Raw genomic sequence first — 27,982 nt, 5'->3', positions numbered from 1 at the left:
CAATATATTCGCTATTTGGTATATGATATATAAATTAAGTACCTATATGTACAAATTTTGTGAACCCATTAGTAAATACAAAGTAACTAGACATTTTCTATAACATATAATCCAGGGAATGCATAAATTAAATTTTATTTCACATATTTGTTATTCTTTTCACGGACGAAAAATAATGTTTTCGTGACATTAGTTCTATCTAAGGGATAAATAACTTTATTTAAGTAAAACACATAAGTTGGTGAGATAATAATATAATTTTAATGTAAATCAAGCAACTAACAAACATCAAACCTATAACATCATTAATTATATAATTGGATCACTTTATAATATTTACAACAAGGAAGCAAAATTCACAAACATACATTTATAATTTAATTCAAAAGTTTCTAAAAAAATCACATAAATTATTTTATTTTAAAAAGTAAAAACATTATATTTATCAACATACCAACCAAATACATGATTACTTGTAAAACTATTGTCTAAATTAGTAATTATTTTTAGTTAAATTAATGTGTCCGCTTAAAATGAAAATGACTCGAAATGAAGTAAAAATAATTCCAATGATAGTTTGCGTATATAGCGATCTATTTTTCAAAACAAATGTTTTACAAATTCGAGAGACGAGATTTACCTTAAATATTTATTAGTAGGTGCTTAAATACATAGATGAATATAACCAAAATAAAACACAGTAGTTGAACACAATTTTTTAAACCAAATATGTACCAAAAATATTTAATCATATTTTTACCATCAGTACACATTTGTTTTGGTGATGTTTTAGCAAGACTAAATATTGATTGATAAGAATAGTAGTGTTTTAGAAAAAATACATTTTCAACGTTACATAATACAATTTCTATCTTTTATTTTAATTATAATTTTATTAAAATAAGTTTTTTTAGTTGGAACACTTTCAATTTAGAATTTTTCGCCGGCGATCGGGTGGGTTTAGTGGTGATCGACATTGTCGTACTGGTGAAAGACCAAAAACACAATTTTAAAGTAGGAGTTGTCTGATGTTGATAAAGTGGTTAAGACTCATAAAACGTATTTTTCTTGTCATAATTAAAATGCAGTTCCATCAAGAAATATCAATGGAGAAACTCATTGTTTTATTTTGGTTACAACTCAGACGAATTAGACTTTCGTAAAAGGTAAACATTTTCCGTCTGGTTAAGGAGATTGATATAGTTAATTGGGTATTTTTGTTACTCATTAATCCCTTTTCTTGTTTTTGCCTTCTTCTGGAACCAAATTGAACTTATATGAGTTGATTTCTTATGTTTTAAGTTCACGTTTTTATTTATTTGGAATATATAGAAGCATCGTCAACGTCTACTACGGTAGTGTATAGAGGTGAAGTTAGCTGCAACAAGAATTATTAATTTGTAGGTATTTGTTAATATTTTCACATAGTAAATTAATGGCACAGGAATATATTATCAAAGCTGGGATGGCAAACAAATTTGTACTTTTTATTTGGGTTAGTGTTTTTTCCTCTTGTAGGTTAGCTGCTTTCACCTCTGTCACCCTAAGAATGTACACATTATGTTTATAATACATAGCTTTAGGAAAAATATACATTATTTACCTATGTAAATAAATATATAACGTCCATAGGTGCATCTGATTCTGCTCTATTTTTTATTCTGAATGCGCCCTAACTATCGCCAAACTATTATTATTATGCTTATACAAAAACAGGGTATTACCACTCAAACAATACTCTTTGAATTCACCGTTAGTATTTATTAATTTTATGCATTAAAACTATTTTGAGATTGAGATTTTGAGTTGATGATAATGAGTAAATGGATTTTTATTTATCAAAAACTAAAAAAAAAAAGAATTCAGAAAACACCGAAGAGTCTCGAATGTGATTTATCACTAGTTTATTTATAACTAGTATTTGATTGTTATAATAACCTTTAAACAACTTATGCAAGAATTTTGATAAATGTTAGGTTTGCGAATACGTTTTGCTGGATTTGGATTCATGAACATTTAAAAAAAAATTCGTATATTTAAAACATCCACAACTTCAAAGAGTAACTTCGTATTTTTATAACAAATTATATGAAAATTTGAAAGTCGTACTTCATTGACCATAAACATAAGTTGCAAGCTACCTATATTTGTATTTTAAAACAGAACACCGTAGTTTTCCTTCTTTTAACGTGAAAAAATGTCCAGAGTGAAATATAAACCTAACAAGTCTTATGAAAATCCTTACAAATCATAAAATTCTTAAATAAAACTACTTATTGATTAAGAAAAAGTCGTGTCGGATTCTTTAATATTTTTCATGCATAAAATTACCCTATTATTGTTTGGCTAACCAAATGATTTACAACAAACGGCCTGTTAGCGCGACTTCAGAATAAGTTGGTAAATATGTACATGAATATGCAGGAAGGCATTAAAAGCGAAGGATTTTAGTGTGTCTTGTCGTACGTGTTCTTGTGTTGGTATCCAGTGACGTAACCGGAACTGTCAGGCAGGTCCTTCCTTCCGGCGATTCCCTTTCCTTTGCCTGTCTCGTCAAACCTCTGCTTGCTGGAGCCGGTATACTTGCTGGTGTCTGTTAGCCTTTCTACAGATGCTGGTGACTTCACCACCTAAATAAAAAATAAATATATTAATTAAATGATGTAATTAAATTTAATTAGAAACCAATTAAAATATGTTTTCGATATAAGATCGTCGAAAGAAATCTGATCTTATAGCCATGTTTAAAATTACATCTTTCGATACTCCTGAACTACTAGCTCCATATGTTTAAACATACCTTCCAGAAACCTGAGAAAGAATCAGGTTTTTCCTCAGAGTAAGGCCAATTATGCCATTAAAAGCATACAAACTAATTTAACTTATAAAGACGTAGAAACTAATTCTAATAATATGTTTTCGATATAAGATCATTAAAAGAAATCCAATCTTGTAGTCTTGTTCATTCATTCATTCTTTGATGCTTTTGAACTGCTAAGCTCCATATGTTTAAACATATCTTTCAGGGCTGTAATTACAAACGCTATCTTCATCAAAGTCCATGTTTATATATGAAAATGAGTATATATATATATATATATATATATATATATATATATAATCTTGAAATAGGATACACATAAACATATTCTTATGTGTGCTCTAATAATAACAATGTACACATATTTCATTTACAAGTTATTTAACCCATATTTCTTAACCTCCTATTTGAATTTTGTATTTTTTTTCTCCATAAATGATTTTTCCCATTTCATAATATTTTATACTGCCTTTTATAAGATAGAATTTTGTGACTTTTGTGATTTTTAAATTAATAATATAACATCATCGTACTGAAAAATATTATTTGCTTATATGTTAGTACTTTTCATTCTTTTAACATCAAATTTACACTTGCGTATCCGTTTTTTTTCAAAATGATTCTTAAAGCTTTGTTTTGTAATGCGGTTAGCATACGGTTAGTTAGTTAAAAATTTCTTGGTTGGATCAAAATAATATGCTGCTACAATAGTTAATGTGTGGTTTACTAAATAATTTTGCATGAATCCTTATCAACAAATCTTCTAATTCTTCCCACAATTGATTTTTTTTTGCAATCTTCTTCATTACCATCTTAGTATTTCGATGAAATGTAAGTGTGGAATCCATCATTACACCCAAATGTTTAATTTCACTTCTTCATTCGGTTTTTCATTATCAAACACAAATGATGGCGTTACTTATATTCTTTTGTTTCTTATATTCTTATATTTTGTTTTGTTTATATTTAATTTTAATTGATTAATATTTCGCCATAGAGATACATTATTTAGATCATAATTCAATTTGTCCATTTTTGTTTTTTTTTTAATTTTCTCCCGATATATATATATATATATATATTTGTACCTCAAAGGCAGACGGATGCAAATCCAAACGTCAAATGTTCAACCAAAGCCTAAAGAATCTACTTTCTCTAAGTTATTTCTAATCATTTATAGAATTCATTCGTATTTTCAGTATCTTAATACATTGGTTCTTTCATTATTAGACTTACATTTCTTCCAAATTAATGGACATGATCATAAACTGGATATGGAAATCAAAATGTCATTTCATAACAGGCGCTTTGGCGCAGTTGGTTAGACGGCCAGCTGTGAAACTGGCGTCGCGGGTTCGATTCCCGCCAGTTGCATGAAAAAAATCCAAGAAATATTTTTTCTCAATTGGTCTGGGTGTTGTAGGGTATTTTTTGTTACTTCCTTCCATATTCCCTCTATCCCACCTGCTGACAAGCCTCAAAATAAAGGCTTAGCGGGTTATTCCTTTTAAAAAAAATTTAAAAAAATGAATTCTGGATTTGCATCCGTTTGCCTCTGAGGTACAGATATTAGGCATCGTCTGCAAAGAGTGTAATTTTAAAATTTCGTAATTTTATTTAAAAAAAATATTTAAGTACCTATATTTTGTTGGAACAAAATTTTAAAATTAAGATTAAGATGAGAAATTAAAAATTCCTTAAAAAAAGAAAGTTTACTTAAGATGAAACGTATTCTGACTTCTCTTTATACAAACGTTTTCCCGCATTTTCCCCCGAGATAATGATTTTGATTTCGTTGCTAATACGCGCGCCAGCGTACTGGCTGACGTGTTGGCCAGCGTGCAGAACCGCCTTAACTTGTAATTCTACAAGACTGCATATTATGAAAAGCTCATCGGAGTGATTAGTATGCATTACGAAGTATGTAACAGAAGTACGACTACATAGTATGTCTAAAGCGATATTTATTTACCACTCCCATCATTGCATCGCTCAAAAGTCGACCAAAAGCAACTAAAAAAGTTTTGTCAACTGAGCGAAGTATAACAAAAGTTCCCGCAGTTATAATGATCCCACTCGGCGACATAGCCGTACACACCAATTATGTAATCCTATTATTTGATTGATCTGACCTTTATCATAATTAAAAATGTAAACAATAACTCATGGTAAATTAAATTGCAAATGCCAATTTAAAATGCAGGGTTACAAGCTACAAACCTAAACAAAAACACTTCTTGTTTTTTTATAAAAGTTAATCAAAAATCAATTGTGTCTTTTAAAGCAAATCAAGTCTAAATCGATTATGTAAAACATTACCTACGTTTTTATTTTAATTTTCGTTTCTCTCTGCAATTACGAGACAATGGATAAGTGTAGGAATATCTGCAAATTATTACTCTATTGTACTTATAAGCTGTTTTTTTGCACATCTTACAGTACATAAATCAGTTTTGTGTTTAGTGCCTACATAGATCCATTATATTGAAGATAAAAAGGCTTTGTGACTGATGCGCTACTGCAGCCGAAAGTGAGTTATACAAGGTGTTCCGGGCTTAAGTGACCGGCTGTTGTCACATGAAAATTTATAAAAAAATATCCACATAAAACTTTGAAGGTGTAAAGGTCTATCTCTTAAAAGTAAAAAGTTACTAATAGAAAAAACAACAAAAAAACACTTGTCCTAGCTTTTACACTCTTATGAGAAATCGTTAGATTTTAGTAAATCTCAATTAAAAAATCATTTAATTGTTATTTATTATATAAATAAAAGACGAGTGATACTTTAATCCACAAATTTGAAATATCCAGTGACCGGTTTCATCGCTTTCGCGACATCTTCGAGACTGGTATCTTTATTAAGAAATTCAATATATTTATACAAAACAGAGGTAAGGATAGAGAATTCAAAATCATATGAGAGTAAATTAAATAAATTTATTTTTGTAATCAGGATCATTAAAACAGTGTTTCAGGTTAACTAATGAGTAAATATAATATTTCTAATGAGTTAAAGTATTGTATATATATATATTTTTGATTGTCCCATCCTTCGTGAGTTTGATTTCTGCCAACAATGATTTCTAGAAAACAAAGGGTAAAAAGTCATTTTGAATTCTCTATCCTTACCTCTGTTTTTTTATAAATACATTGAATTTCGTAGTAAAGATACCAGTCTCGAAGATGTCGCGAAAGCGATGAAACCGGTCACAGGATATTTCAAATTTGTGGATTAAAGTATCACTCATCTTTTATTTATATAATAAATTACAATGAACTTCCATTAAGAATTTTCACTTACAAACTTAAATGTTTTATTTAATTGTTATTGCGTCGTTTTAACTATTTCAATAATAAAAATGACAAAATTAACATAGCTTTAAGAAAAAAAGCACGGAAGTAAGTATTAATTTTATATAATTTTCACATTTTTTTGTTGTTGTAAAAACGTCATGCTATAATTGGTAATCATTCTACTGGAGACACTTCAATAAACTGGAACAATATTTTGATCTACCTTTCATAGATTACGAGCGAACCTGCGAAAATGCGACCTTAAATACGACCCAGAGGACCCAGAGATGTAGTCGGAACTACACTTCGGTACTAATGGTCCGGCACTCGGGAGACTGATAGCATCGACCATAGTTATTTTTTTGTTTTTATTAATAACCACTTTTCTAATTACGAATTTTAAGCTGCATCGTAAGACCCAAAAACCATGGATACCAGACTTAAATTTTATCGTTTACATAAAAAATCGTCAACACGACGTTCATAAATTCAACGGATTTATGTCACACAAAATTGGACTAATATTTAAGTTTACACCTCTGGTTATGCCGATTGGAAGAGCAGTCAGGCACCTGAACACGAACATTTTGGAGATCGACATCTTTCATATGAGTGAAACCGTGTTTAAAAGGCAAACACTTGTGCTATTAGAGAGTATTATACCTTGATAATGTCGAACCATTGCTCAAAGGTTCCTTGTTTGATATTTTGTCCCAATATAATGTCCCAATATTTTATTATTTGTAATGTTATTTCGCTATAATAAATTATTTGAATTGAAATTATAATCTGTTTTTGGTATTTATCCTACATAGTCGAAAAGTTTTAAATAATACCTGTCTTACCTTCATTGTTTATATATTTATTTTTGAAAAAAAGGTATGCTGGTTTTTCATTTTAAACTATCTTTAATTTTACCTTTTTTACGTCGACATAAATAATGTTTTTTAGCTATCTATGCCCATGTCCATTTTAGTATGTTACCTTCATCGGAGAGAATCATAAAATCCATTGTATGTAATGTTTTGAAATTAAACGACCTTGGACAATGGATGAGTAATTTGATTCCCGACATGAAATGTTTATTTAAAAGGTGTTTTTACACTAGAATATTTTATTAGTCCCTGAACTAGTACCAAAGCATTGGACGGATAATTTTTTACTGATATGTAATAAAAAAATATAAAAATACAGAGCGGTTGGCGTATTTATTCCATTTTTAACATTGTTTTTAAAAATAAAAATAAATAAAATGTTAGCGTTCTTATAATTTACCCAAATATTTCAATTTCGGTGTACATTTTTAACGATTTGTAAATAACTCACTATTAAAAAAAGGAAATCAAGTTGGGATATACAGTGAGGTTCGAACCTCAGACATTTGAACCTGGAGTCCGCAACACTAGCCACGGAACCACAACCCGAATTTTTGTATGATGTACTATTATTGGTTATTTAATTATTGGTTCATATGCATTCAATGCAATTATTTCAAAATATAAATACATTTAAATTCGAACATAAATATATTCTAAACGAATGAAGAAAACGCTGGTCAGAATCACACAAGTGGTGTCCTAGTACGCAATACGTAAGTACTACTAGACTACCACCAGTATACCACCTACAAACGTATCAGCGCGATGCCCACACTCGTCTAACTTGTGTGCCTTTTCGCGTCGGCGTCGAACGAAGGCGTCCATTTGGCGTCGCTTTTGGTAGATATATTTTCCCAAATATTTCACTTGTAACATGACAATGGTGGCATCTTACACATTAAATATTTTACAGCTGTCTCAATTAAGAATATAAATAAATTAAATTTACGTAATGATTGATATTAATAAAAACAGGGATACAGAGCTTTTTAAAAAGAAAATATGAGATACTATGTAATTATTGTCTGGTTTAAGTGATCACTTTACACACTATGTAATATTCACCTTTCTGTCCTTGTCTGAACATTCACATTTCTTCAATTAAAACCGCGTAAACAGACGCCCCAAACTTTTAATTTTCTTTCAAAAAGAGATGCTTAGTGTTTATGGTATTTATTGAATCGGGATTAACTTTGTGGAATAAAAACGTGAAAATACCACTTAGACCTCTTATTTTAAAAGCACTAGTAGTGCCTTCCAAAACTAGTAATGTTTTCAAATAAACTCAAGTGGCCTAAGAATAAAGTGTTTTATTAATTACATATTCTTATTTTTTGTTGAAATACTCGTATCTGTCATTTACGAGAAACGTGTTTTCACACAAAGTATGATAAATAAAAATAATAGTTATCATCATACCCTTTACCCGAGCCCGATTGCGCATAAGTCACTGGATTGGTATAATTACCGAATGCTTGATATCTCGATTACCCGTTACATGAAAGTAAGATGATCAGTTTTATGACTCGGGTTCCAGTACAGGGACAGTGAAATATTGCAGTTTGAAACCACTCTTCAAACACATATTTCATGTCCACCTTGGAATCGAGGATTCTAACCCGAGACCCTGAGCATGGAGACGAGGCAAACTAATCTTCGATTACTACCTGATTTCTTTTTTTCAAGATTTTTACCATAGAGTGACCATCGAGTCGAAAATACTTGTCCAAGATTTAGGTTATGCTTTACACACATAACTGTATAAGATGAAAACTGAAGACAAAATGTCACAGACAAAATAATAATATAGTGAATGGTGTGTTTACCCCGAGTCCGTGGTGCCCTGGAGGTCCACAGTTGGTCATTTTCGTTTTGATTTCTTCAACTTCCACCTTCTTGTTCTTAGCCAAATCATCCAAAAACTTTTTGTAGTCTTCCAAACCAACTTTGAGGGACTTTAACTTTTTGAAGTATATTCCTGTGTCCGTTGTTGTGATCTTCTTCCCGTCTATGACTTTAGCTTGCTTCATCCATTTGTCGCTCTGAGAGAGAGTGATGAGTTTGCCGTCTGATTTAAGATCGCCGAATTTGCAGAATGCTTTGAAACTGTCCTTGAAACTGCATGCACCAGCTGGTGTTGGTGATGGACAAGCATCACCGCTGGAGTCTCCATTGTTTGTCTCCAGCTTTAAGTCAGCCAATTCCTTCACTGGAGCATTTTCTGCGTCAGCCATTGTGATTAATTAACTTGTTTTCTGTAACAAACAATTTTTTCGTTAGTAAAATACATAATGTCGATGCGCGTACAATTTTGTTGGACCGCAAATGAGTTTTATCCGTCACGCTAAGAGGTGAAACGTCCATTCTGGTTTAGTCAGTGAGGCACAAACAGTGCTCTGCTGTATTTAGTCTCGGAATGTTTTTAATACCTTAATTATTCGAGTAACAATACCATGTATATGCACAATAAAAAAACTGACAGTGATGTAGGTACTTAGTTATGAGTTAAATTATCGACGCGTATAATTCTAAGTTAGTATAAGTAATGAATAAATAAATAACCGGTCGATATATAACTCAGATACCTACATGATGCAAATTTATAAACTAAAATGTGTAAAATACCATAAGAATTAAAAACTTTTTTTTTTCAGTATCGAAATAAAATACATTAATAATAATGGTAAGAAATTTATAAAAAGTATAATATTTATCCTAATTATCGTATTCAAAGTTTGTACACATTAAATGGGGACACGTATTCAAAAGGTCCATTTTTTATGATTTCTTCTTCTAAATTGCTTTAATTTGCTTACACCGCGGCCCTCTCTTACTAATCCGAGGTTTGAAGCATTTAAGACCGAAGATAGTAAACGAAGTACCAATCATTTACCTATAACATCTTCTAAAATAATATGTAATTAATTTATTCTCATAGTTAAAATTGTGGTCTGATGCAGCATTACAAACTGGTTTTATTAATATACCAACTTTCTTAATAATAAGTGGATTACGCTTCTATCAGGTCTACAAGTAGATATTATCCATAAACTGATTGAAAATGTTGCTTCACCATATAGAGGTGTCCGCTAACCCCAGTGAAAATGTCCCAAGATGGACTAAATTGCTTGGCAAATGGTGTTTTTTTAAAAGTAAAAAGCGCTAACCAGTTGCTGACGCTTCTGATTCTTTGGAGAAAATACAAGCATTTTTAATAAACAATATGACGTTATGATGATGCTTTAGCTTATAAAACCTTAAATTATTATTTTTAGATTTGTTTTATCCATTTGACGTATAAATTAAACACAATTATTAAAAATATTTTTTCTGTTTTAATATCCTTAAGATTTATGAAGATATTACTGGCATTTAATAATTTTGTAAACACATGCAAAAACTGTACTCTGCTTGAACAATGTAAAAATTATTCTGTAACGTAAAATTATATTTTTTGTCTATTGAGGGTTGCGATATAAACATATTATATATATCATGAATTATTCAATTTATAATCAGTTGTAATATTTTTTATTAAAAGCATAAATTATTATTTCTACAATAAGTAAGTTAGTTTTCTTGTATTCTTTTGAATAAAATATTTGAAATATGAAATATTTTTTCCTGCATTAACTAAATTAAATCGCAAAATTAATTGAATCGAAGATCAAGTTTAGAAACAAAACAAACATTGGAAAATGAGGTGTTCGGTGTTTGATGTTTGTTCATGCCATTTTCCCACCCTAGCCCTTCGATATTATTAACTCAGCTGAGTAAAGCCGGGTTATTTTATCCACCGGAGACATTTATAAGTAAATATATTCTGCAAACCACACCCTTTATTTATACACCATGAACACGCAACTGGAACTAGGTTGTCCAACAATACATATTGATATACTAGAGTCAATGTCCCTCCTACTCAACCCACGGAGGAAATTAGGTCAGCAATTTTTTATATTACAAAGAAATAATTTACTTAAACACGGTCTTCGTAGTATTATATCATCAAGATTTCAGCACATTGATTATTAAGTATGTAGGTACTAGGTACCTATTACTCACTGACTGATTTACCTTAACGATTTTTTCGAACAGGCAACGCAGGTGACAAATAAAATTTGGTCTATAGGTCAGCGCAGATATAATGTAGAACTATTACTAGTTGGTCAGCGTTTCCTAACCTTTCGAAGCCTGCGAACCGGTGAAAATAGGAGAAAATTTTTCGGACCTGTAACGCAGGTACAACATCTTTTATTTATGTAGAATTTTGTTAATTGGTTTTAAATATTATAATATGACAGGTATAGAAATAACAAATGACGCTTTTTTTTGGTACATGAATTTTAAAATGGGCGACAAGTATTTCTGCGGACCGGCAGAAAATCTTATAGGACCGGTACCGTCCCGGGGACCGGCGCGGCGGTTGGAAAACGTTGGTTTAGATGACTATACACACTTTTGATTCCATTTAATTAAATTTTGCGTTCTTATTAATTACTTCAACATTTAAATTTTGAAGCCGTTTTCTTAAAGTAACTAACTGTGCTAGAGAAATGAAAATCACTCTGTGAATTACATATTTATTTATATTTATTTATTCTGAGTTACAAACAAAAGTATCCCTAACTCTATGATGCCAAGAGCCCTGTGTTGAATTGGGATACAACATAATGGAAAGTGAACATGCATATTATTACAGAATATTCCATTTTTTAAGTATATAAACTAATATTTCCACTTACATTAATTCTTATCCATTTTCATCATCTTACAGTATCTTAAAATATTTATAATTGTATGAAATATTTGAAGACATAAAAAAAACATTTTTATACTATTATCAAATATTAATTTAATGAATTGAAGTTTTATGGCACTGTTGAGTTGTATTTTATGAAAAATAACTTATTAATTTGTTAAATTTCTACTTGCACTGAAAACATCTGTTAATATTGATTGAGTTAGTATTTATTTTGGAGATTATTACAACATATATGCAATATAATTATGTAACCGTTCAAAGAGGTTTCAGCTCTTTAAAATCACAAATTTCAACTGATGGAAAAATTGAAGGAATATAGGTGTTGCAAATAAGGCAGAATGGTGATGTTACAAAGGGTGTAAAGTGGCCACTTAAACCAGCCCGAGACTTCTATATTCTCATATCTAAAATGTTCTCCATCTCTGTTGTAATATGTATCAATGTGGTAATATGTATAATCCACCCACTAATGTCCCTTCTTTATTTACATTTAAATCAAGATTGAAATGTCACTATCTAAATATTTGAACTGTTCCTTTCTTCTTCTTCTTTCCTTCCTATCACCTCTTCTCTTCTCTCTTCATAATATCAACAATGTTTTGAGTTTGTGCAATTTTTTGTAGACAAGGACTGGATTCAACTCCCCGGGGAGCTGTTTATATTAACACATTACAACAGAGATGAAGAACATTTAAGTTAAAAATAATAAATAATTCAATTAGATGAATCTCACCCGCATAAATAAAGGTTTCAGCTCTTTAACTTCACAAACATCAACAGATGAAAGAATTGAAGGAATATAGTTACAAACCTTACTTTATTTACAAATGATATTTTAAACACAATGGAAAGTGGTTTCCAAACTGATGCTATATATACTGACTACAGTAAAGCCTTTGACAAAGTTGATCATTCAGTCTTAACACACAAACTTTTGGCTATAGGTATACATGGTGATCTTCTGCGCTGGCTGATATCATATATAAGTAATCGATGTCAATCGGTAGTAATTGGTGGGTATAAATGGTGGGCTGACTGGGCAGAAATCTCCTCTGGTGTTCCCCAGGGAAGTCTACTCGGTCCCCTATTATTTCTTATATATATAAATGACATTGATGTTTGCTTTCGTTATTCAAAATTTCTTCTTTATGCCGATGATATGAAAATATACGCTAAAGTTAAATCTCGAGAAGATTGCCTAATGATTCAAGACGATCTTAATCGTCTAACTGACTATTGTATTGAAAATAAACTGTTTTTGAATATAAATAAATGTGTCTGTATTACATTCACAAGGAAAAGAAAAATTCTTAATTTTGATTACAAACTAAACAATAATGTACTAATGAGAAAGCACGAAATTAAAGATCTTGGGATTGTTTTAGACTCAAAACTACTTTTTGAATCGCATATCAATAAAATTACCTCCAAAGCATTGAGCATGTTAGGTTTCATAATTCGAATGAGTAAACACTTTGATAATCCAAAGGCCCTTATTTCATTATATTATACATTTGTCAGAAGCCATTTGGAATACGCCTCTCAGATATGAAATCCCCAGTATGCCATATATATAACTAGAATAGAAAATATTCAAAACAAATTCATAAAGTACCTTAAATACAAAACCGGTATTTCTTATGTATCTACTCTCACTGCCTCCACCTTCCATGGAATCATTTCTCTACAATACCGCAGAGTGTATGCGGACCAACTACTGCTTTACAAAATTATGACAGGAATGGTTGACTGTACAGAGCTGCTTGGTTTAATAACAATACATGTGCCAGCCAGGATTTGTAGACGGTACCACCTGTTTCATGTACCAATAAGTAAAACATCGTATGTTAAAAATGCTTTTTTTCGTAGGACTTTTTCAATGTACAATACAAAATTTAAAAATATACATTACACAAACATCACTCTGTCAGATTTAAAATTTACACTAAAAATGTATTATGTAACTTAGTAGACATTATAATAATAAATATGTACATCTCCCCTCCCCTCCTTATCCTCTCTTCAAGCATTTTTGTCCTTATCCCGTCCAATTTACAGTTACTTAATGTTCTTAAAATTAATATTTTTAAAAATCTTTGATTATTGAGTACATGAAAATAACATTTTGATATGTATAAATTGTATGTATTTATTTGATATGTAATATATTTTCTTTACTAACTTTGTATACTATGTGGAAATCTGTTATTAGTTCTGAGTTTATACACTATATCTGTTTGTTTACTAAAAATATGTATGTAGAACTGTTGATTTCCCTAATAAAATAAAATAAAATAAAACAAAATAAAATAGATGTTCAAATATGGGCAGAATGGTGAATGTTACACAGTGTGTAAAGTGGCCAATTAAACCAGCCATTGACAGGTCATAAGCCCTGTAGATGCCAAGACTTCTATATTACCTTCTCTTAAATGTTCTTCATCTCTGTTGTAATATGTTAATCTTCATAATATATTGTATTTTTTTTAGTTAATTTTTGTTTAAATTTTTTGTATAAAATTATAAGATTCTGCCTAGAATATGTCCATGTACTTGTAATTTTCTCAAACTAAACGGTTTGGGTAGGTAGGAAGAAATTGCCGTAAGGCAATATGCCCGCCCTTATATGTATTTAAATTGTACATGTAAATAAAGTGTAAAATAATTTGTCAAATAAGATAAGAAAAGACTGCAGGTTTTTTAAGTGTCTCGTCCATAGACGAGACACTTCAAAAATTAAGAATTGATCTTGAATAAGGTCAGATCGGTAGACAGTGTACACTGAAAGATAATAAATGTGGGTAATCTACTAAGGACATACTTGTTATTTATTACTTTAGTGATCGTTATTTTTTGTAAAAAATCAGAATACTCCGTTAAACAAAAAAATTCACGAATATTTTAATTGAATTCATCGGACATTGAACACTATTGTTCTATTTGATTTGCGTTGTAATTTTTAAATGTTTGATCAAATGTCAGTCCGATTTTTTCAAATATGCGTATATCTCAACGTTTCTACAATAAAGTAAAAATGAGTGTGTTTTCGAGAAATACAAATGACAATAAACATATCTATGTTCGGGCGGATGAACGATACAATAGTTCTGAGTGTGATATTATCAGTTAAAAATACTATTAAAGGAAATCGAGTGGAAATAAGTCCGCCTCGCAGCGGGTGGCGTGTCGCTTACCATACTTGAGGTCCTAGGCTCGATTCCTGGGAGGGTGTACCTCTCTAGTAACAAAAATGATTAAGGTGCGCCGCAATTTGAGTACAAATGCAGTGCCGTATACACCTCTGGGAGTGGACTGTGAAATTATGGAAATGGAACATTAAATTATATTATTTATTGATTAGGAATTTCGTTATTTACCTACATAATTAGGTATTTATTAGACCATTTTTTTGTGGATTTCAAATTAATTAAAAAAAATAATAACGAAAAAAAATAATATCGAAATTCAAACAGAAGGTTAAATAATATGTGTTGAATAAACTTATTAATTAAATATGTATACATTGTTTTTATTAGAGCACACATAAGAATATATTTTAAGATTCAAAATTAATTTTAAAAAGTGCAAAAAATACCGAACCAGGTTATGGTCCTGTGGTAGAGTCGTAGACTTACGGATCAAAAGGCTTACTCTGTCACAATTTCGTTTCGCAAGTTCGTTCGTTCGTCATATATCCATCTCACTCTAACGCAATCAAAGACGTATTTCTCTCTCGTTTTCTCTCATACGATACGACTAAATTTACGAAACGAATTAGTTACAGAATAAGGCCACAGAGCAGCAGGCTTATTCTGTCACAATTTCGTTTAGTAAGTTCGTTCGTTCGTCATATATCCATCTTATTCTGATGCAATCAAAACCACATTTTGCTCTCGTTCCTTCTCATACGATACGAATGAATTTATGAAACAAATTATTTACAGCATAAGGCCACAGACGTCCAAGACTCGAACTCGGCTATATTGCAACGTTATTCCCCCTTTCACGGTTATTTATTTACGACTAGTACATCATAGGAATATTTAAAAAAATATTTGCGTTCATTATTTTATTCATTGAAAAAGAAGTTACATGAGAAAATATTCACACGAAAACAAACCTTGTTTTTCTGCAAGCGATATTGCAGTTTTTTGTTTTTAGTACCTATTTTACACCTTATCTTTGAGCTCCACAAGAATGTGATCACTAGCACAGTGGTAAAGTCAAATGACGTAATGTTTTTACCTACCGGTTACCTCACGACTTACTATTTACCATAAGCATACGATCTGCCAATATGCACACACCACACACACATAAAATAATTATTCGTGTATGTAGCCGTGTCCATGAAAATAGCACCGAGAAGCAGGTCTTAAGAACAACGATTTTAGGAGAGTACATAAATGGTGAATATTTTTTTAATAAATAAAATAATTAAATATGCACATTTCAACATTTATGAGTTTTTAATACTTCGAACGTGACATGAATAAATTTGAATTTTATTTCATTTAAACTATATAACTACTATATTTTAACATATAACAGCATATATAAATATCATTTTAGAGAAGTTAATATGGAAGTCTAGGCATTTACCTTATGACCTGTCATTGGCTGGTTTAAGTGGCCACATTACACACTGTGCAACATTCACCATTCTGCGTGTATGAAGTGGCCATTTAAACCAGCCAATGACTGTACTAAAGGTAATATAGAAGTCTAGGCATCTGCAGGGCTTGTGACCTATTATAGGCTGGTTTAAGTAGCCACTGTACACACTGTGTAACATTCATTATTCTGCGTGCGTGAAGTGGCCAAATAAACCAGTCAATGACAGGTTATAAGCCCTGTAGATGCCTAGACTTCTTTATTACCTTCTCTAAAATGTTCTTTATCTCTGTTTTAATATGTTAATATTAACAGCTCCTTAGGGAGTTTAATCCAGTCCTTGTCTACGAAAATTTAGACATACTCAAAATATTTTTAGTATATATATTCCACATCGCAAGCGCAAGCGCTGGCATACTACGGGTATCACTTAAGTTGGATATCTATTATAATACTTCCGTCTCTCTAAAAATAGTATTTACATTTACATAAAATATGTTTCTATTTTTATTGGAATAATAAATACGTACAAAGATACAAATTTTATCTCCTTCGTTAAAATACGTGTATTCCATCGTGTGTTAGTACAGTACGTTAAAGGAACCCTTGATTTATAAATATAGGTTAGCTGTTGGTTCGACATGTACATAAACATCATTTTATTATTTGTTGCGTTACCTACTAGATACGAGAAAAAAAATGATATTTTATTCATCATCTAATGGTGCATAGGGCACTGCATTAGTACACCAATCGCAGTATATCTTGATCATTTTTGTTACATGAAGGTAAGATGATCAGTCTTACGCTTCAGATACCAGTCCAGGGACTATAAAATATTATGTTGTAAAAACACCCTTTTAAATTAATACTTCATGTCAACCATGTCGAGAATCGAACTCGAGACCTCTTGCATGGTAGGCAAACACGCTGACCACTGCACCACGAGGCCAATTTTTCTTCACTTCTTTAAATACAAAGAAATATATCGAACAATAAAAAAATACAATAAACTGTGCCTCAAGCCTCAATTATAATAATAATTGTTTACTGGTTTCAGTTTTTTTCATTGCTAACGCAATAAATTGGGATTATGTAATTGTGAAATAAATGTACAAATAGATAATTATTTTATTGAAAAAAAACATTCAAAACGTATATATTTAAAATAAAACACTTTGTAAATTTACCACACAAGAGTTTAATATATTATATATACGACATATACGACTAGTTTAGTTGTGTGGTAAATTTACAAAGTGTTTTATTTTTAATAAATTCAAAATGTTTTTCCACGAAGTAAATGCTGAAACAATAAATAATAAATAATAAATTCAAAACGTATTTTATTGTAGGATGCCTACGATAAAATACGTGTAATTTTTTAAAAACGTTTTTCATCGTTTAGTCATTAAATATCATGTACTTATCACCTGTATGTTGTAACAAGATCTGTAGCTCAATCACAAATAACTATCGACGTGCTTAAAAACATGCTTAGCATTTGAGCGATCACAATGAACAACAATGAACATGCTTAAGTTATCGTAGTCATAAGTCAACGCGTTTGTAATCTCTAAGTCAACGCTCGTGTCGATTTGTTTTTTGTTTTCCTCGTAAACAAATACAGTTTATTGGTAAAAAATCGCCTTTTCCTATAAAAAATAATACAATATATTGCATTTAAAAAAAAGTAAAGTGTGTCTAAAACAAAAAAGTGAAAATTAAATTACTATTACTATGGCGACTGCTTTTCTTGAAATTTGGCTTGCCAACCGCCGGCTAAATGCAGTAAATAGCATGATAAATAATAAATAAAAACAGCAGTTTTGGAATATTTTCCATATTCAAACCGGTGAAATTCAAATATGTGATTGCGCAGCAGGATTATACATTATACGCCGCGAAACTTAAATATTTTGACATTTAATATTAGGTGTTCACGAATGTTCCATTGTGATCCCGAATACGATAAACAATAATGATGAGAAATTGTTACCACTTATTAGCTTGTCAATAGTTATTTGTGATTGAGCTACTAACGTTTTCGGTTTAAGCCAACCACGATTTATACAAACACTAAATAAATAGGTTGTCTAGTATTGATGTCGCTAAATGTTTTGTTAAAGTTCTGTTGTTTTTTCGACCTTAATGTTTCTGGTTTATGTTTATAAATGGACAGTATTAAAACAATGTTTGATTATGTCCAAATGCTTGCAGACTGGCTGGGTTTCCTCCTTAGGGAGTTGTTCATATTTAAATACTTTTACTTCACAAAAGTCAACAGATGGAAGAGTTGAGGAAATGTGGATGTTCAAACATGGGCAGAATGGTGAATGTCACACAGTGTGTAAAGTGGCCACTTAAACCAGCCAATGACAGGACATAAGGTAAATGCCTAGACTTCCATATTCCCTTCTCAAAAATGTTTTCCCTCTCTGTTGAAATAAATTTAAATATGGACAGTATTATGGTCATTAATAATAATTAAATAAATAAATTCAATCAACATTGAGTAGATGATCTTATTTTTTATGACATGTTTTCGTTCTTAAGAGTTTTTTACCAAATATGTCCATTTTAGGGCCGAATACTTGAACCTAGTAGAAACGTTGGAAACTGTGCTTAAAATGTAAATCCACTATCCGACACCACACCCGGTTTTGAAATAGTACCTAATCTAAATAAACACACTATTTATATTTAATTAGATTTTAAATATACAGATATAAATAGTTGGCATTTTGTAACTTGTATTTAACTGATTTTCTATGTACCTATATATACAGCAAATAATTGTAAAAAGAACCTCTGGATATACGTAATACATAAAAATAAACACAAATGATTACACACAAGTTAAAAAATATCGCTTATTTAACAATAAAGCCGCTATTAAGTCAGTATAAATATAATCTTCACCAACAAGCTACAAAAAGTGGCTTGGTGGGATTTTAGTTTTAGTAAAAATATAACAAGTGAAATTGATTTAAATTGTAAAAATGTATAATTATGCCATTAAATCAAATAAATAAATAAATAATATAATGTATTTTTTATTAAATTTATCGTAAGAGGTATGTTTATAAGAAAAAATCATGAAGTATTATTTGCTTGAATTATAATATTGTGCACCATTGTTCCCTACTCAAAGGTAGAACGGACATCCATAGAGAAAATGTACTACGAGTTTTCTTTTATCACAAAAACGTAATGAATGCGGTACACAGCTGACTCATTAATATAAATCATGTTTATCTCTGTCGTGGAAGCGACTGCGTCGACTATTTTCACTTTTGAGTGAAAATACACCTTACGTGAAAGTTCTTTCAAGTAATAATGATCTTACTATTTTTCAAAAATAATGAGCTTTTCAACGTGTTCTAAATTTACTTTTAACCTGGAGCTCAATCACAGATGGCTATCGACATGCTAAAAAACGTGCTAAGTATTTGAGCAATCACCACGAACAATCATGAACACGCTGAAGTTATCGCGGTCGCGTTACAAAACGAAATTCAACTTCGGTCAGTTCAAGAGGATTGGTTGAATCTCGCACACGCCTTCTTTCAATTTTTCTCGATGCATTTAGCCGGCGGTCGGCAAGCCAAATGTTAAGAAAAGCAGTCGCCATAGTAATTGTTTGTAACTTGAAAACGAAATAACAAACCGGCACGAGATTACACGCGTGTTGACTTTTTTGATTTGACGTTTGACCACGGACTACGGATACGGAACTTATCTATGGCGTTTTGCAATGCGACCGCTTTAACTTCAGCGTGTTCATGATTGTTCGTGGTGATCGCTCAAATACTTAGCACGTTTTTTAGCATGTCGATAGCCATCTGTGATTGAGCTCCTGACAGCATAGAATTAAGAATAGTCATAATATAATTCTATGCCTGACAGATTGGATCGACTCGACGCGCGATGTCCACGCTGAAGCTAGGGTTATATTAGGTACTAGATATAGGTACGATAAAAAAATCTTAGATAGGTAGGTACCTACTGGAGGAAAAACTTTTACAGAGGCGGTAGCGAACATCCAAATCGTTAGTTGTAGTAACTAATTACCTCTAAATAATTCATTGTAAATTGGATGGGATTCTATGACAAGTGTGATGGTTGGCGCGTTCGCCAACCGCATTTGTATTGTTCTTGAACTTTGCAACAATGATGATTGGACTCATAAAGGTAACAAAACTAAAATCAGTGATCGAACATCCCATTTCCAAGACAAACAAAAACGATTTTTTCTGAGTACCTTTGCCTTGTACATGACACGTAAGGCTACTAAATACAGGGGTCCAAATATATATTAAAAAAAAAAAAAAATGCATTTGTAGTCCCGGGTTCGATTCCTGGCAGGGTCAACGTAAAATATTCATTTCAAAGTTGGTTCTGAGCGTAAGACTGATCACTGTAATAATTTATCAAAATACGCAGCATTAGTGTACCAATGCAGTGCCATATGCACCAATAGATTTGTAAAGGAAAATGATGGTGAGTTTATTTATTTTATAATAATATAAATACTATATTTTTTACGTACATTATTATGTATTCAGTACCGCATATTTTTCATGTCGAATATTGAATACTGGATATGTTTAAACTGCCTTCATTTTCAAGCAATGCATGTTGCACACCATACTCCCTTGGCCCGCATGTGTCGGGAATATAACACATACATAGGTACTGACAAAATAGCAAAACAATATTTTATACGTAGGGTAGGGGTGGATCAAGGGTTACAGTTAATCATTTGCAAAAACTTCGCGTGTGTTCGCACTCACTCGCACTTTTGTTTAGTTTACACTTTTCATATCCCCTTCTGACAATAGTTGCCCTTACGAAATTAGAGCTGAAGCACATGCTGTGATGCTTCGGTCAATATGTTAGGAGAAAACAATTTTTTGCATGTATTTAAAAATGTATTTTTTCTAATATGGATTGAAAATGTAGAAGGTTCACTGTTAAACATTTAAGTACTGTTTTAGATTTTCGGTAAAGAGGCTCGCTATTTTTTTATATTTACGAAAATTATCATTGGATTACAGTGAATCATTTCATCTTGGGTCACAGTGGATCATTTTTATTCACACAGATAAAAAGTTGTAATTCGTTTCAAGTTTCGTAGATCGATGGACAAGCAAAAGAGGGAAGAACATAATGATGGAAAAGAAAGTCCATTATTGCAATCGATACCCTAAATAAACTCAAAATAGAAGATGTGATTTTTATCTTCAAAGTCTGGTAGAATTGAGAATCTACATAAAGTAAAAAAAACGAACAGTTTACTATTGAAATTGACACAGTTTATTTTCTTAGCATAATTCAGTGTATTCCAGTCTGATCCGCTGTAATCTTAAGGTTCATCCGCTGTGGCCTACTTCTGGGTCACAGATGGCATTTACTTAAATAAAAATTACCTATAAAATAGCAAATTGAAACCATTTTTTTAAGGCCATAAATGTTTCGATTCGATTCGAAGAGATACCAGAAACAGTACTTATGATTTTCTTGTTGTATTACTGTAGAATGTTTTATTATTTAAACTTTCTACTGAATATGCTGTATATTTTTTAGGTTAATTTTGTAATTATAAATCTTGTATAATTTTTAGGTTTAATTTTTTTTATATAAATCTTGAGTATAAGGAAATTTATGTTTAAAAAAAAAAATTACTAAGCCAAGACTCATAAATGTTTGTAAAAGGCAGATTTGTTATTATTATAAATACAGATAGTATTATAAATGTTTGTAAAAGGCAGATTTGCCGTTTATGTTAATAAAATAAATAAATTACAAGAATTACAAAAAATAAATTACAAGATTAACTTCAGAGCTACGGGGTTCAAAAAAAGCTATCCACTTTAATCAATGCTCCCCTACAATTGTACCTGCAACCTATTTTGTACATTAAATATGTTTTTTAAACCCTGTAATGTCAAATGTAATTCCATTTATTATGTATATTTCCGTAATTGAAGATATATGCGTGTGGAATTGTATCGACAAATATCTAAAAATTTTATGTTTTATATTGTAAGTATGTAGGTATCTTTGTTGAATTGTCTAATAAAATAAAATAATCATGAAAATGGGACAGTCGGAAAATGAGTGAAAATTTAGCTATAAAAAACGAGCGAAAGGACGTGAAAACATTGTGTTGGCTCGGTGATGTAAAAACAATTGCCAAAAAACAAAAATGATAGAAATATAAAGATGATCTCACAGCCATAGGTAGGTACATACATAAAACACCGCAGATTGAAATCGTGCGGCCGCCATCGCCAGCTAACTCTACTCCAAACTCGTTCTCTAACAGCGGAATATTCGAATATTGTGCCTATCTTTATATACACATTGTGTCGGTCTGTTTTTATACCATTATACACACATGTTGTGTACCATCACACGATCAACGCGTCATTTAATACCTACTGTAGCTAGGCACAACATATTGGGCTTTATCTATTATTTATGAACTTGACCGAAGTGATGAGTGATTTATGGTTATAAATCATTGTTCTAATCGCACTATACGATGCGTTAAATTAAAAGTATAAGCCATTTTATGTGTTCAAAGGTATACATAAAATAGTTTCTTGTTGCAGGACAAACCATAAAGGATAGACATAAATATGTAGGTACCTATAGGTAATAGGTACGTAGTAAGTACTAGGTACCATCTACCTGTTGCATATTTACTTCCTAGCACGAGTGTGTCTATGTCTAATAAACTTTACGTAAACAACCGTATTGTGTGAATTAATAGGTAAATTTCGAAATAAACATATTTTTAAAATGACTATTATTGAATTCGATAAGTTATTATATTAATTTAGGAATATTGAAATATATGGCTAAAACAACTAGAAAGGAAGTTGAGGAATATGTCTCATACGGTCATAAGTCAGAGTATAAATTTTATGCATCGAAAGTTCTTTTTTCTCTCTTTTGATTTTTCATAGATAGATTTTTAAAATATAATATGAAAACTAAAATAACGTTGCTGATAAAATAGAATAAATTTATGTGCGAGTACGCACTACCTACACTTAGGTATAAACAAAATAATTATTTGACACTCCGGGAGCTACTGATGAGCCAATAGAGTGCTTATATCCACGAAAAATAGAATTGTATAAAATATGTATATTTAATTATTTAAATTATAAAGATACAAAAATTCCTTCTTAGTTAAAAAAATGTTATACATAAATTGATATTTTGTTCGTTTTTGATTTTATGATTAAAAAAATAAATAAAATAAACTAATTTATCGTAGGTAATATAAAAAAACTAACTCTTAAGACAATTTTTTATATTAAAAGATTTATGTCGGTTTGCGGTCCTATGTGCAGAATTCGGCGTATGACTCAGAGGTCCAATGTTTAATCCCCACTATATCAGAATTTGATTTCTATTTTTACTTCAGTTATTTGTAAGGCTTTCCAAAAAAATTCGTAATGTTGGAATAGCTCCATTTTCCTAAAAATCACCTCAATAACCTTAGAATTAAAATATTTGTATATACACAATATACTCGTATGTGTATTTTGTTTAAATGAAATATTAATTTATTTATAGACATATGAAATAAAAATAGTCATTATTAAGAGCGATTCTCCTTTTTCTAAATTAATTACATACTTCTATGTGCGGAAGTCGAAAGAGATAGGGGAAGTAAAAACGTAGGGCGTAAAATAGTTTGCGTGCTAAATTTTAAAGTATGATCACACTTCGTTATATTTATTTTTATTTAACCACACGCCCCCACTATCTCATGTAAATTTAGTGTAAGTATACATACATATTATGAGCACGAACAATATTATCTCACCCGCTATTAATATAAATGACACGCCTTTTGATTACGGTAAATAATGTGAGAGGTCTTCAATTATTTATTTTCAGATGTCAAATAAGCTTAGAACTAAATACATAAAGATCCGAAGAAAAAAAATTGTGCGAATATTTTGTGTAATTTGAATGATCCACTTCCGTTTACACATTTGAATCATATTTACTTTATAATGTAGTTATCTAAAACTTGGGTTTACTTACTTTTTAATAACATTTTTTAAACATTCGAATGCTTATTTCTCGGTAGCTCAAAATAATCAAATTATTTAACTCAAAATAAATTATATTATATTAATTAAATAAAAAATAAATTATTGAATGATAAGACAGCGCAAACCGTAAATTTATAAATTTATTTGTGAAAGCATATTATCATTAAATACGAAATATTTTTGGAATTCAGCTATTTAATTAATCACTTTAAAAAAAAATGATGACACTTAAATTATCACCTGAAAGTAATGTGCAGTCCTCATAAAGCAAAGAAAATAGCCATTAGGTACTTGGTAATTTTGACACTAGTCTCATGCACATGTTTTAACATAGCATATCTATTTTTTTCTGGGAAACCAATAAAATTTAACAGGTATTAGCCATACATTTCTAGTACATATATACTCATCAATACAATATGTATAATAAATTATATCAATAATTATATGTTCCACCGGTGAAAGGTTACAGTCATATCGTCTTCAATAAAACAATAAAATCACATTCGCATAATCAAAGAACACGAATTTCAATGAGTTCTCACACATCATCGGTATAAATATAAAGTCGCTTGTATATTGCGTGAGAGATTAGTTTAGCACATGCCATAAAACTACATACAGACTTGTACGGGTACATGCTAGCCTGCGTTACTTATCTATAGAAAATAGCTTATTAAGTTTTAAAGGTAATAAAAGTTGCTAGTAATCCCGACAAGAAAACTTATTTCGTTACCTTTACTGCTAGAACACACGCAAATCCACGCCTCGTTAATTTATATTATTTAATATAGCCACTTTGTTACTAAGCGAATGTGTCGAATTGAACAGTTTTCGGCATCGCACATAAGCAAATCCGAATTAATCTTTATATCTATAATAATAATAATACTATTGTCAGTATTCTATTCTCGTTCCAGTGACGACTTCCTGTATTTAATATGCAATTATTATAATACATAATCAAAACAGAAGCGAAGTTTAATTATTTTCAAAATTTAATTGAATATTAATTAAATGATGTGGCTATCGGGATGATCATGATAGATACAGGTGCAATATTGGTAAGGTTAGGTACAGAATATAGTAGAAAAATAATATGATATATGTCGTATTTATTTTCCCATACATTATGTATTTATGTTAATTTTCACACGGTCGATCCATTTACATTCCGTACAAATTTAATTGATAGAAATATGTGATCGTTTTTGATAATTATAATTCCTTTTTACAAATCGACATTTTTTAATATTAATAATGAAATTCACGTTTTTGTAGAAAATGGCGATGTATTATTTCAAAATTTTAACTGTTGCAAAGGGGATTTTCAAACAAAAATTAAATATTATTTATTACATATTTATTATTGTTACATTTTAAGTTTTAAGCATTTACTACTTGTTTGCTCGCGTCTTTATTGCACTAAAAGTTGCAATACTGATGTTATTTACAATATTTTATTTTTAATTACAAACGTTTATGAAAATAAATGAAACTGTGTTTTTAAAAGTTAATTTTAACACAAAAAAACTAAAATCTCTTACTGGGTTACTCTAACTTAAAAAAACAAAACAAATTGACGTTCGCAAGGTGTATTTACTTATTAAAAAAATAAATTAAAATTTGTAAAGATACCAAATATTTCACTATTTTCATGTAAATTTTGCTGAAATATTATATACGTATCTTATACTAATATAAATATTACACAACATGAAAGTGTTAACCGGTATTGAGTGTCATAAAATACATAATAATCCTTGAGTAAAATTGAAAAGATAAACATTTTCAATAATACTCATGACGTCATATGGTATTTTGAACAGAAAGTTACCTTATAAAACCGGTTTCTCGAATTGAAATCTTGTCTTATAATGAGTGCACAATTTTATCGAAAAGACACGAAAAGCTCGAAGACAGATCAACGGGGAAACATTTCGGAATGCCTTTTCATCCCCTTTTATTAGCTACTCTGTACTCACTTCCTTGTTCCTTATCCCTCCAAAACAGCCCTTTGTTCTTCTGGCGAATCTCACTGTAAAGCACTGCACAAAGATGAAAATGTCACCACAGTATAGAGACACTGATTTTAAATGTAATATCTGCTCTGTGCAGAAATAAATAGAGATAAAGCGATTGATTGTAGGAACGAGTAGACTCTCTAAGCGTCCGGTCGCGGCGGGCGTCTACAGAGTATAATATACAGCGATGCGTCCCCAACACTTTGCCAGTGTTGGTAGGTACTTGTTGTGTGACGCGCGACGCTGGGAAATCACTATGGCGTTGCTAGCTTTTCCTCTCGTTTCTCACTTTCCCCGCGCACGGATTACTTTATCACTTTATCTTCCATAAAGCACCGAATCATAGATAATCGATAAATAAATACTACCTCTATTGGACAATCTCTTATCTTTTATGATAGTGGTATCGAGGATGAAATTCTATTTTTAAATGTTCCCTAATCCATTGACACACTGTTCTAGTGTTGTGTATGGCCGCCGAATATTAATTCGCGGCCCCCTCTATTTCACCATGCATGTGTATACGAATAGTATGCGCGCTAGTGTGCGAACTGTTTGTAAGATAATGATTTTGGTGTATTCATTCAGTTTGTATTTTGAATTTAGGTGTACAATCGTCAGCAAAATTTAAATCTTGTAAAGAAAGATCTGTGATCGATCTGATCGATCTGTGCTGTCAAAATTAATTTTAAAAATATGATTTTCCTCCACGGTGTAAGATTTGCGAAAAGGGTCCGAATTTGGAATGCATGACTAAAATAAGCTTTTGGGGCTATAAAATTTTGAAATTTTGAAAAAAGAAACGGTTTACCTAATGGTTTGATTATGCAGAGCGAATAGAGGACAAAAAATATGCTAAAAATATTTATGGTGCTAATCTTGCTTTTTACCGCCGAATTAAATATGTGACATAATAAAATTCATTAGAAAAACGCATTCATGTAGGTCAGTCATTCCCAAAGTACTATATCGACCCCCAGGGGTCGACTACGACCTGCAAGGGGTCCATGTCAGTAAACAAAAAATTGGAGGTGCACGAGATGTAAATGGGGGTTCACGAGAGTGGATCCCATTAAGGCAGGCCGTCAGTAAAATTTTGGCCTCCCGTTAATGTAATAATGCACCTAACACACATATTTCATGTCATGCATGGATTTTTAAAAACATTTATTTAATTTTAAAATGTTACTAGATTTGACTACAAAATTTTACTCTTTTTCATTTCCACAGTAAACCTTAATGTTGTAGCTGGTAGCTCTGTGTAGCTTCAAAAACGTATTTGAAGTCGATGAATTTCTAAAAAAATCAGTTTTAGTAAAGCAGTTCTAGGTCAGAAAAGGGGTCTACCCAAAACAGAAAAAACAGCATGCGGTCTACGGGGCAAAAAAGTTTGCGGACCTCTGATGGAGATAGAGAAAATGAAGTATGTCTGTAAGGGGAGTATTGTATAACGTTATATCCTGTGTGTATACCCCCGCAAGGAAATGACGTGGTAATTAATT

At 30.9% G+C, this 27,982-nt stretch overlaps 1 protein-coding gene across 2 annotated transcripts; it reads right to left on the bottom strand.

Annotated features, from left to right (window-relative positions):
- Window positions 1-238: 238 nt before the first annotated feature.
- Window positions 239-26,935, bottom strand: LOC148282178 (tubulin polymerization-promoting protein homolog). 2 transcript variants are annotated; one of them, XM_088225519.1, is made up of 4 exons: window positions 26,442-26,935; window positions 8,820-9,248; window positions 2,467-2,630; window positions 239-1,378 (listed from the first exon to the last, which is right to left on the bottom strand). In XM_088225519.1, the coding sequence occupies exons 2-4, from the start codon at window positions 9,225-9,227 to the stop codon at window positions 1,375-1,377; spliced, it is 576 nt and encodes a 191-aa protein (XP_088081645.1). In that variant the 5' UTR covers window positions 9,228-9,248; window positions 26,442-26,935; the 3' UTR covers window positions 239-1,374. The 2 variants fall into 2 exon arrangements, with proteins under 2 accessions (XP_088081645.1, XP_088081644.1); XM_088225518.1 differs by lacking the exon at window positions 239-1,378 and having other exon boundaries at window positions 1,398-2,630; window positions 26,442-26,767.
- Window positions 26,936-27,982: the final 1,047 nt, after the last annotated feature.

The sequence above is a fragment of the Micrasema longulum genome, unplaced genomic scaffold (genome assembly GCF_059751315.1).
Source record: "Micrasema longulum isolate JH-2025_06_02 unplaced genomic scaffold, ASM5975131v1 h1tg000366l, whole genome shotgun sequence".
NCBI classification, from domain to species: Eukaryota; Metazoa; Arthropoda; class Insecta; order Trichoptera; family Brachycentridae; genus Micrasema; species Micrasema longulum.
Note: the sequence above shows the minus strand (reverse complement) of the source record. Positions and strands in the feature narration are given on the sequence as shown.